At 39.3% G+C, this 11,919-nt stretch overlaps 1 protein-coding gene across 3 annotated transcripts; it reads right to left on the bottom strand.

Moving 5' to 3' along the window:
- Positions 1-1,074: 1,074 nt before the first annotated feature.
- Positions 1,075-10,127, bottom strand: GAR1 (GAR1 ribonucleoprotein). 3 transcript variants are annotated; one of them, XM_027597908.2, is made up of 7 exons: positions 9,883-10,127; positions 9,318-9,525; positions 7,741-7,895; positions 7,247-7,306; positions 2,953-3,094; positions 1,736-1,807; positions 1,075-1,370 (listed from the first exon to the last, which is right to left on the bottom strand). In XM_027597908.2, exons 2-7 carry the CDS (start codon positions 9,511-9,513, stop codon positions 1,357-1,359), a joined length of 639 nt encoding a protein of 212 aa, XP_027453709.1. In that variant the 5' UTR covers positions 9,514-9,525; positions 9,883-10,127; the 3' UTR covers positions 1,075-1,356. The 3 variants fall into 3 exon arrangements, with proteins under 3 accessions (XP_027453709.1, XP_027453708.1, XP_027453710.1); XM_027597907.2 differs by lacking the exon at positions 9,883-10,127 and adding an exon at positions 9,738-9,876; XM_027597909.2 differs by lacking the exon at positions 9,883-10,127 and adding an exon at positions 9,727-9,871.
- Between the last annotated feature and the right edge of the window lie 1,792 nt (positions 10,128-11,919).

The raw sequence follows: 11,919 nt of genomic DNA, 5'->3' as shown, positions 1-11,919 counted from the left end.
ACCACCACTCGTCTTCTCTCGTGCTCTCTCTCTCAAATAAATAAAATCTTTTTTTAAAAGAATTAAAAAATAAAATGAAGTTGAGCCAGGTTGATCTGTCCCAGATCTTATAGCTACCAGTACTCAAAATTTTATATATGTAAATACTCCAAAGAGTATCTATATTAGGAAAGTGAATCTCATCAGATTCCAAAAGTAATTTTCCGAAAAAGTAATTTTCAGCATATTTGTTCATCATATATATTTATTAATTCTGCTGCAATTCCATTAATCAAAAAAGATAAGTAAAACCCAAATTACTGATAGAGACAATACTATATGCTACTCAAACAAGCATTCCAGAGTTAACCAAGTATTAATATTAGGTACAGCATGCTAGAAAATTTAAGGAAAGATGGAAACATCATTCTTTCTGAGAACAAATATGTGTGTTTGGGGGGGAAATCAATGGCAGGGAAATGGTTCCATTATCACAGCATTCTAACTTGCTATCATAGTTACTTCCTGATACTACACTAGCAGTAGGGATCAAAAATCAATTTCATTTGTAATGTCCCTACCCAGGAATCTGAACATGTATTTATTTCTAATGAATAACATCTCTTCTTTTCTTATGATAAATAACATCTTAAGAGTTTCTTTTAAAAAATAAAAACATTCAAACTTTCAAGATCCCATCTAAGATTGTTGAATGAGAATTGAACATTTCTCCAGAAATTACTTGAACTTCAGTTCTCACGTGAACAGAGCTGTTCCAACTTTAATACATTCATAATCAACACTATAATTTGCTAATCAATTATTAATTGAAATTAAAGAAACTGCTTTAGTAACTCTTAACGTACACAAGTGAAATGAAATAAAAGGTGCTGATGTTTTCATATACAAAAGGCAAAGATTTTGAAAGGGGGTGTTAATTTATAAATAACATTAAAGTACTGTTCCCCTAACCTACTTTTTTAAAGATCAGTTATATATGTTAACAAATCATTTTTCCTATCTGAAATCCACTGAGTTTTAGTTATTCCTTTTAACTTCAAAAATAGCTGTTTTAATAAACACAGCTGCTCTAACTTAAAGAAATAAAACATTTTATTTTAAAAATTCCAAGTATGCTTCAAATGAAAACTGCCCATTTATTAAGCACCCACAAAGTTCCAAGCATTGTACAAAACATTAAAACATTTGTTCATACTCTTTTAGAGCAAAATTGCCTACTCTGTTGCACTCATTTTTGCATGGCGTTGACATTTTAGTCCCACTGCCAGAAAATGACCAGTTCTTCAAGACTTGCTCAAGAAACAAGTTTCTTATCCATAGAAGTAGATCATGCAGGAAGTTTGTCAACTGTTACACTTAATGTCCTCTCCCTGATTAAGAGAAAATGAAAGTATTAAGGCTATAGAAAATAAATTTTTAATAGCACTATACCCGAAATCTCAAGTTTAAAATCTCTTCTTATACTGGTTAGACAACCAATTTACCAAATTTAACTGTCATTCATATTACACACCTTTTTATTTTTCAAATTAATACAGCAAAACAAATTAGATGTAGGTGAAAAAATTCAAAGGGGAAAGCAAGAAAGTGATATAAAAATGAAGCTATAAATTAGCCTAAAGCAATGGTGTTCTATATACTCGGGAAACCAAAATAAGACCGAATAAAAATTTAAAATGGTAGATAATACCAATTCAGAAATTCAGTGATTCAAAGATTTTTTTTTCACACTCACCTCTGAAACCACCACCACCCCTTCCTCCTCTGAAGCCTCCACCTCCACCTCCTCTTCCACCTCTAAAACCACCTAAAAATAAAGGAAATGTTTAGAAAACTACTGTAGCCTATGCTATTTTGATAAGCCTAACACCCTGGATTACAAGTTTTTAAACAAGTATTGTTTTAATGAATTACAAAAGCTTGTTAAAGTTCCATTTAGCCCTACTGTTAAGTGTAGGAGTACCTCAACTTTTGCTTACTTTTTTGATTGAACTAAGGCATTTTTATCCTAAGAACCAAGGGTAGCAGCTAGGGGGAGTGAATTTTTTTTCAGTGTTATAGATGAGACTGAATATAGAATGGGAATGAATCATCAGATTCTCAAAATATTTAATAGACATATATTCAGATTTCTTAAAGAGATTATCTCCTAGCTATATGGACCCAAAAAAGCATATTTAGAATGAAATAATTAAATTGAGAAAGGCAAAGGTGAAAACAGAGTTCTCTCCTTTCTGCTTCAGTAACAGAAGATATCCAACCAATTTTCGGGTCCCCTTCCTAACCACTTAGGCTCTGCCATCATCCTGTCACCTACCCACTACACCACTACTCACAGATCTAGGTATACTCTATGCTGCACCGCACCTTATTCCCAACCCTGTTCATAATGATCAATGTACCAAAACTCTGAGGAAATACATATATCAAAATGCTGAAATCAAAGCAATGAATTTATGGGGAAGTCTTTAACATGACATCAGAAGATAGGGGTTTTATTTTTAGATGGCCAATTGTTTGATAAGGGCAAATTAACTTCTGTAAGCCTCCCATTTCCTCATCTAAAATAAGGCTATCACCTACCTCACAAGGTTTGAGTGAATATTAAAAGAATATGACCAGCTCTCAGCATATAATCAACACCCAGTAATATTAACTAAAAAATTAAATTCAGTCAAGATAATCTTATACTTTATAAAATGCTCAACAAAACATGAATAACCCCAAAAAGATAAAATCCCTCAAAATTATATTTTATTAGATTTTTCTTAAATAAGTTATTGAAACTGAGCATTATTACTACGGCAATCTGCTAAGATTTGAAAATAGCTTTTCTAAAAAAAAATAAATAAGCATAAAGGAGGTTTGCCTATATAAAAAATTAAATTGTACTGTATGAACTGGCTGCAACTTTGAAATCTCATTAGAAAATTTCCCCCAAAAGTAACTTACCACCTCTACCACCTCGGCCACCTCCACCTCCTCTTCCTCCTCCTCGACCTCCCCTGCCACCACCTCTTGGAGGTCCCTTCTCACCTGGAGGTCGAGGTAAAAACCTCTGCAGTGGTAACAGTTTATATGGGTCTATATAAAACTGGAAGTATAACAGAAACAATCAGTGCGATGACTTAGGAAGTAGAACAGTATAATCATGAAGAATCTATACACTAGACTCAAATATGCTTGAGTTCAAATCCCAACCCTATTAACTACTGTGTAGCTAGCCGTGGGTAAAGACCTAATTTCTTTGTACCTTAGTTTTCTGATCTATCAAATGAAGAGAATAAAGTACCTACCCCACAGTCTTTGTTAAGATCAAGAGTAATGTATACAAAGCACATACTTCGCACACAGTAAGCAATACAGGCATATAAATAAAAACCAAGACCAATTCAATCTCATTTCTCATATTTATAAATAGATGTCTTCCAAAAATTAAGTACCTTTTCACTCAATAGAATTGCCCTAAAATGAAGGGCACCTGGGTGGCTCAGTTGGTTAAGCAACTGCCTTCGGCTCAGGTCATGATCCTGGAGTCCTGGGATCGAGTCCCACATCGGGTTCCCCTGCTCAGCAGGGAGTCTGCTTCTCCCTCTGACCCTCTTCCCTCTCGTGCTCCCTGGCTCTCATTCTCTCTCAAATAAATAAATAAAATCTTTAAAAAAAAAAAAAAAGAATTGCCCTAAAATGAAAACTATTAAAAATTTAACATTAAAATTCACAATGAAGTACAGACACACTAGTTATTTCAAAACCTGAATAAAGGATCATATCAGTAACTATTTGCTGAACATACAAAATAGTAAAGGATATGCATAAACTAAACCCATTCTATTATTTGGGATTAAAGAGGTTATTTTTTATAATAATGAAACATAACGGGGTATATTTCACAATTTTACATAAAACACGCATAAGGAGTTTCAAATGATAATGTATTACTTATAGATGTCTGAATTCCTCTTTAGATACCACCTTATCATTCTTCCCTTCAGAGCGCATTCTCCCAAAAATATTGTCTAGCTCTGCACTGTCCAATATGGCAGCCACTAGCCACACTGGCTATTTAATTAACAATTAAAGATTCAGTTCCTGAGTTACATTAGCCGTATTTCAGGTGTTCAATAGCTACAAATGGTTAGTGGCTATTGTATTAGGCAGGTATTTCCATCATTACAGAAAATTCAATTGGACAGCCTGGGCTGGATAAGGAAGACTTGAACCTGAACAGTGAATCTAGAAAAGGGAAGAAGTAGAATGTACCAATTTAGCATCTGTGATAAAAAACACTAAATAATAAATCCACAAGGGCTCCTGGGTGGCTCAGTCAGTTAAGCATCTGCCTTCAGCTCAGGTCATGATCTCAGGATCCTGAAATCGAGTCCCACATTGGGCTCCCCACTCAGCCTGGAGTCTGCTTCTCCCTCTCCTTCTGCATCCCTCCCCCCACCGCTCCTGCTCTCTCTCTCTCTCAAATAAAATCTTTTGAAAAAAATAATAAATCCTCAAATAAATAATACTGTGAGAAAAGGCAGTCGTCCAGATCGAATTTTAGTGGCTCTCGCAGGCAAATTCCTTTTTTCAGGTCACTAAATGAGAAGCCTGGCTCTCGGGCCCACCTGAAGCAGTTCAATTTCCCAGGGGGTCCTTGCCAGGGTTTCTACAGCCAGCAGCAGCCTTATGCCAGCAGCAAGGCACTATCCCCATCTCATCTCCTATTCCAATCTGGGTTCTGGGCCCAGCACTCCATTGGCTCCATGACCTTTTGCCCTCCCTGTTGCTAAATCCAAAGAACACTCTGCAGCAGCGTTTTGTCACAGCTGATCATTTCTGTTCTGACTTTGGTGATAACCACTTCTATGAAACTCTCCTGGTTTGCCTCCTACTTGACTGGTGTTATTTCTCAGTCTCCAAAGGATATATAAATTTAGGAGGTATCCTAAAGCTTTTTCTCATTCTTTCTTCCTAGACTGTACCATATACTGTCTGTACAACAACTTCCAATTCCACCTTTAATCCAGGCTCTTCCTTTGAACTCCTAACTATGTGAATATCTCATAAGTGCTTCAAACTCATTATGTCTAAAACTGAATTCACTGTCTTCCCCCAATCCCCTTCTCCTTCAATGTTTCCCATTTCGGTACATGGTGACACCATCCACAAAGATGCTGAAATCAGACATCTGAAAGATGATTTTTTTTTAAGATTTTATTTATTTATTTGAGAGAGAGAGAGAGAATGAGCAGGGGGAAGGGCAGAGGGAGAAGCAGACTCCCTGCTGAGCATGGAACCAGCCGCCAGCTGTGGGGCTCGATCCCAGGACCCTGGGATCACAACCTGAGCTGAAGGCAGCCACTTTACCAACTGAGCCACCCAGGCGCCCCGGATGGTGGTTATTTTTAACTTCAACTATTAATCAATTACCAAGATCTTTCAATGCTACTTCCTGTATCTCTCATAAATCCATCCACTTTTCTCCATTTCCACTGTCACGACTACCCTAGTCCAAAATATCTCCTCTGGGACTAATGCAAGTCTCCGACCTGGCCCTTTCACCTACAGTACTAACCCATTTCCAGGGTGCTCTTTTATTTTTCCAATGCTTTTTTAATATAACTTAACTGTATTTATCCTAATATTTAAAAACAAAACTAAAACTAAAATCTAAACTCTTTCCCACGACCTGGAGGGAGGCCTTAAGTAACGCACCCCCATCCACCTCTCTAGTCTCTCCTAAATGTTCTATGTTTGAGCTATACTTCTGCTTTTTCAGATCCTTAAATTGGCTGTCTCAGAGACTTGTACCAACTGTTTTCTCTTCCCACCTCTTTGACTAGCAGTGATTCCCCAGTGCTACCCTAACTACATCAAAATTATCCAGGAGCCTGCCTTTTTACAATTGAATCCTGATCCCTACCTAAGACTTACTGGCTCAAATTTCTAAGAGTGGAACCAAGAAATATATGACCATAAAAGCTCCCCCAGAGAACCCTCCTACACCATTGGTGGGAATGCAAGCTGGTGCAACCACTCTGGAAAACAGTATGGAGGTTCCTCAAAAAGTTGAGAATAGAGCTACCCTACGACCCAGCAATTGCACTACTGGGTATTTACCCCAAAGATACAAATGTAGTGATCCAAAGGGGCACACGCACCCCAATGTTTATAGCAGCAATGTCCACAATAGCCAAACTATAGAAAGAGCCAAGATGTCCATCAACAGATAAAGATATGGTATATATATATATATATATATATATATATATATATATATATACACACACACACAATGGAATATTATGCAGCCATCAAAAAAATGAGATTTTGCCATTTGCAATGACATGAATGGAACTAGAGGGTATTATGCTGAGCGAAATAAATCAGTCAGAGAAAGACAGGTATCATATGATCTCAATGATATGAGGATTTTGAGAAACAAGACAAAGGATCATAGGGGAAGGGAGGGAAAAATGAAACAAGACAAAACCAGAGAGGGAGACAAACTATAAGAGACTCTCAATCTCAGGAAAGAAACTGAGGGTTGCTGGAGTGGAGGGGGGTGAGAGGGATGGGGCGGCTGGGTGATGGACACTGGGGAGGGTATGTACTATGGTGAGCACTGCGAATTGTGTAAGACTGATGAATCACAGACCTGTACCCCTAAAACAAATAATACATTATATGTTAATAAAAAAATTTTAAAAAAGAAAAAAAAAGCTCCCCCAGATATTCTGATGAGCAACAAGGTTTGGGAATCACCCCTAGTCAATTTTCAGGTCTCAGCTTCTAGTTCACTTCCTCAGAAATCCAATATACTAAATTTGGTCCCACTACTAACATTTTCATAGCAATCTGTGTATCTCCTTCACAGTATATATCATAATGTTATTGAAATATTTGTGAAATCATTTAATGTGTGGCTTCTCCCAAATTAATGTTTCACAATTTAACGTTTTACTTAGAATGTTTGGTCATGTAAGCTTTCCAGTAAGAGTCTTACATAAACTAAAAAACATATTATAGTAGTTATAGAATTTGCTAATAAATATTTTTAAATAAATATTAAATATTAAATAAATTACTTTTAAAGACCAGTAAGTTTAACATCTAAAATACAGAACATCTCAATTTAAGAGCTTCATTAGTGATACACTGGGGGAATCTCAGGTGCTCTAAGTAACACTGTCCTAAGGAAGGTCATTCACTTATAAAACCAAAGATCCTAGTTATCATAAGCTTGACTCACCTTCTGCAGTTTTTTAAAGGAAGATGCCTTCATATTTTCAGACAATTTAACAGAAAAATACTATTAGTTATATTAAGGAAAAAGATCAAAGAAGGTAACCTTCTGAATTCATATGTAATTTTAAAAACAAAGTTATATGGGAATATTTAGGAAAGGTAAAAAATGAGTTTCCAAGAATAAAATGAAGTTTTTGTTTTTGAAACTTCTAATTCCACACTATTCCAGTGGCATCTTCATAATCAAAGCAAAGTACCTTAATCCTATAGCACTTATCCAAATGGCAATCATTTCTAAAACCTTCCAAAAAGGAAGTCACTCTTACAGGGTCTTTCTTTTCAATATGTGGAAATACATTCTCCTTGTTGGTCCAATCTTAGCAATACTCTGTCCAATTTAATGAAGCAGGAAGTCGAATTAAATCAAGACTTAGCTCCCTAAAAAGCAAATGGTAACCTTCCAATGAGATCACTGGGTCTTCTAATTAAAAAGGATACAAAATCTCTAAGTTGTCCAAATATTTCATCCACTTTACCAATTTGTTCTTTGTTCTCTAAATAAACTGGAGCATTGAAATAAGGCACCTTATTTTCATCTGTAGTACATTTGCAAACTATGTCATCTTCACAGGGATGCAGGAACTCTCCCAATACTGAAACAGGACAAGAAAATGTTAAAATATAAAACAATTTCAAATGACATTGACCAACAACATCTGGAAGCTTTCTTCTTGGGTACCTGGGATTTCACTTTATCTGTTCTCCTCTGAGGCAAAAAGAAAAAAAAAAAAAAAAAGCCAAAATCTCCACACTAGCTATGTGACCTGGGGTAAGATTCTTATCTCTCTGCTTCAGTGTCCTCATCTTTAATAAGGGCTAATAACAGTGCCAACACCTAACATATAGTATTATGAGGAACAAACACAGTAATAAATGGCAAGTGCTTAGAAAAATGCCTGATACATTAATGCCAACCTATAACAGGTGTTTTATTAGAACAATAACTATTATTATTAAACACTATGCTTACATTCTACTGTCTCTTTTCATTTCCCCAGTCCCTATCTGTAAATTAGTCTTTGTTCTCCTTTTTTTCCTCCTTTTATAATCTCCCACTACCACCTCTTCACCAATGACTCTTCACCCTTTTTCAGGGAAATGTGGAATCTCAAAATAACTACCTTTATTTCTGACTGTCACCCCAACTAAAATACTCATTACATCCCTGCAAAACTAATTCTTTATCCCTATCACCCAGGCTCAAAGCCTGGTACCTTTTATTCCCAAGTATTAGCCAAGTTCTACTGACTTTGTTTCCACCGAAATCTCTCTCCCATCAAACCCTTCCTTCTTTTTTCTGATGTCCACCACCCTCACAGTGCATCATGCACGGACTGTTGCATGCTTGTGGGCTCCGACCTATGACTCTAGCCACTGCATTCTTCAAACCATGTTGCACACTGATCCAACCTCATCTTTATATCTCTTTATGTCTCTTCCTCCTTTCTCCTTTTTGATGTAGGTTTTTACTGTCAAATCTGTCTCACTTTCCTGACTTCCAACCACCTCACTGATAATTACTTCAAATCTACTCTAGTTAGGTCTTTTTCTTGGCTTTCCCTCTGTAGTTTCCCTTCCAAGCAGTTTTTTTTCACACTTCTCTTACTCATGAATAGCAACTGACAGCATGGGCTTTGAAGTCAGGAAACCTGGCTTTGTATCTCAAAATGATCACTTATTACTATGAGAAACCTAACTCTGAATCACTGTTTTCTTACCCTGTAAATCGGGAACAATAGGAGTAAACACACAATATTACCTACTTAATAACTTCCTTTCAGCCCAAGCTCAATTTCCACTTCCATGACGCATTCTAAGTGTTCTTTTGCTTTCTTGATCTTCCCTTTACATTACAGCACTATTTTAAGTCAGTTTACAGCATCTTCAGACCTGACTCCCCAACCAAGCAGCGACTTCCGTATGACAGCTGCTAGAGTTTTCTTTCAGCAAGTAGTCCCCGAAATTAAACCCACAACCTCCGCCCCCAAGTAGGCTAAGCTTTGAAGCCGACATACAAACTACATGATCCGGCGGTCCTTGGTCCTGGCCTTTGTTAAAGCCTCCGCGGCCACCTCCTCGTCCAAATCCTCCTCTGCCGCCACCGCCGCCTCTGAAATTACCGCCTCCACCTCGGAAGTGGTTGTTGCTGCCGCCGCGACTGAAGCCGCCACCTCGATTAAAGCCCCCCCGACCTCCGCCTCGAAAAGACATGCTTAACTCTACCTGGTGAGAAAAACAGTGCGTACCTTTTGGTCATTGTGGCCTCTGGGTACACCACCTAACCCCTCTGAGCCAGGGACAGAACACCATACAGGGGGGCAATAATAAATACAGCACCCTTGCAACCTCACGCACGGCCAAGCCTCCAGAGACTAACCCGAAGGGTGAGGAGTGTCACCTCCCCAGAGCCCCGTGCGCGCTCACCGACCACTCACCAGCCTCGTCGCCCCCGGTTAGTACCTCCTCCCCCAGCAGGCAGCAAGGTCTTCACGCCGCATTCCCTTCTTTCCTCCCTCCCTCCCGCAGCTGGGTTTCGGGTCCAGCCATTCTCGTATCCATCTGCTCCCTACCGCAACTCACCGGCGCCACGTGCACGTCCGGCGCGGCTGCGCACACCCACTCTCCCGGTACTTCCGCCGTACACGAGCCTCCTCGGCCACCGTACCCGCGCACGGTGAGGGCGGGGGGAACGACCAGAAACTTGACCGACTGGTTTACAAAAAAGCCAGTCACCGGCAAAACCCGGGGCGCTGTCGCCTTTCCAAAACAGCCTTCAGCGCTGGAAGAGCAGCAGTACTAACTTCAAACACTAGTTCACGACAGTCAGGTCAACTTGCCTAGTCCTCCATAGGAAATGACGTATAATAGTGGCGTCCTTTGAATCAAGAAGTTGCAGGAAGTGCCCCCGCGGTGTTGCCCTGGGAGATGGCTGGCATTAGTGATCCGCCCCCTTTCCCGGAGGCCTGGCGGTTCTAGGTGGCTGGGGGCTGGCCGTGAGCCCTAGCTTTTCAGGCTGCAAAATGGTCTCCTCCTTCGTCAGTTCGTTGCCAGCCGCAGCAACTGTGCCAACCACATCTCTGAGGAGTTTTCAGCTGCGCTCTACCTAGAGGTGGATCTGGTGGCGTCGCAACCCAGTGCAAGGGCTTCCTGCGTTCTTTTGAGCGCTAATTTCTTCAGGACCTCTTAAAGTATGCACGATTGTGAGCTGAACTGTGCCTGTCCTTCTCTCCTATGGTTTCACCAGTTAAAGGAAGAAAAAAATGCGTGTATGTGTGTACGTTCCTTTAAAAATATTTTTTCTTTAAAAGTACCTTTTATGTGACAAAAAGCCAAATAATATTTTTATCTTTTGCACCAAATAGTTTATTCAATTTGTCAAGTGCTTTTTTTTTTTTTTTACACGCTTTAGTTAAATAATCTCCACACCTAACGTGGGGTCCAACACACAACCGGGAGTTGAAGAGTGGCAGGATCTTCTGAGTGAGCCAGCCAGGCGCCCCTGTCCAGTACGTTTTTAGCGTTGGCAGGCTCTGGACCATCTATGCTGCAAGCTCCTCTTCCCTTTTTTCTTTAAGCCCTTGATATCTAATTTCAGCTTCCAGTGAAATTTCTCTTCCAAAGAAAGCTAGTGATCTATTTGTTAAATTTGGTTGGTCTCTTTTACACCAGAATCTTTTTTTTTTTTTTTTTAAGATTTTATTTATCTATTTGAGAGAGAGAGAGACAGCAAGAGAGGGAACGCGAGCAGGGGGAGTGGGAGAGGGAGAAGCAGGCTTCCCGCCGAGCAGGGAGCCCGATGCGGGGCTTGATCCCAGGATCATGGGATCATGACCCTAGCCTAAGGCAGACGCTTAAGAACTGAGCCCCCCAGGCGCCCCTACACCAGAATCTTTTGAGACCTTACCTTGGTATTTGACGTAGTCGATGGCCTCTTCTTTGAAAGGGCAGAGATCGGTACCTACTTCGGAGGGCTGTTTTGATTCCGAAAGAACTTCGTAAACTTAACTATGAAATACTGGAAATCACAATATGTCTTCTACACCAATGTATAAGCTTCTTGAGAAGGGCCCTAACAATCCTACATATAAAAGGAACTTGATAAATGTATTTTTTATTCAGATTTGGTAAATGTACTTTAAATTCTGTACATAGTATAGAAAATTACTCAAAACTGCCCTGCCCTATTTTGCTTTACTTCATTTAACTTTTATGTTCGGTGTTTAGCTCCATTTGGTGTCCACTGTTACCTCTAACTCACTGTGATGAAATCAATGAAGTTTTATAAGACCTTCAGGATTACTTGGTGCCCCTTTATTTTACTTATTGTCAGTGGGAACTAACATTCAGACAGGTGAAGTAACTTTGCCAGCCAGTTATGGGAACAAAGTAGAACCTTAGAGTCTCAGAGCCTTCAGTCCTTCTGTGCCCACCCTCCATCTCTTACTCTTCCCAAATTGTACATCATTCCCCTTCCCTGTCATACTCTTGGTGTCTGAATCTTTGAACTCAGACTTTTGAGCACTCTCCTCTATCATTGTTATCACCATCCCCACCGTAGCCTTGATTGGTCTCTTTTCTCCAAAGCTATCAATTGCTATTAATTCCTTGGAAGATAGC

Source organism: Zalophus californianus, chromosome 2, assembly GCF_009762305.2.
Source record: "Zalophus californianus isolate mZalCal1 chromosome 2, mZalCal1.pri.v2, whole genome shotgun sequence".
Classification (NCBI taxonomy): Eukaryota; Metazoa; Chordata; class Mammalia; order Carnivora; family Otariidae; genus Zalophus; species Zalophus californianus.
Note: the sequence above shows the minus strand (reverse complement) of the source record. Positions and strands in the feature narration are given on the sequence as shown.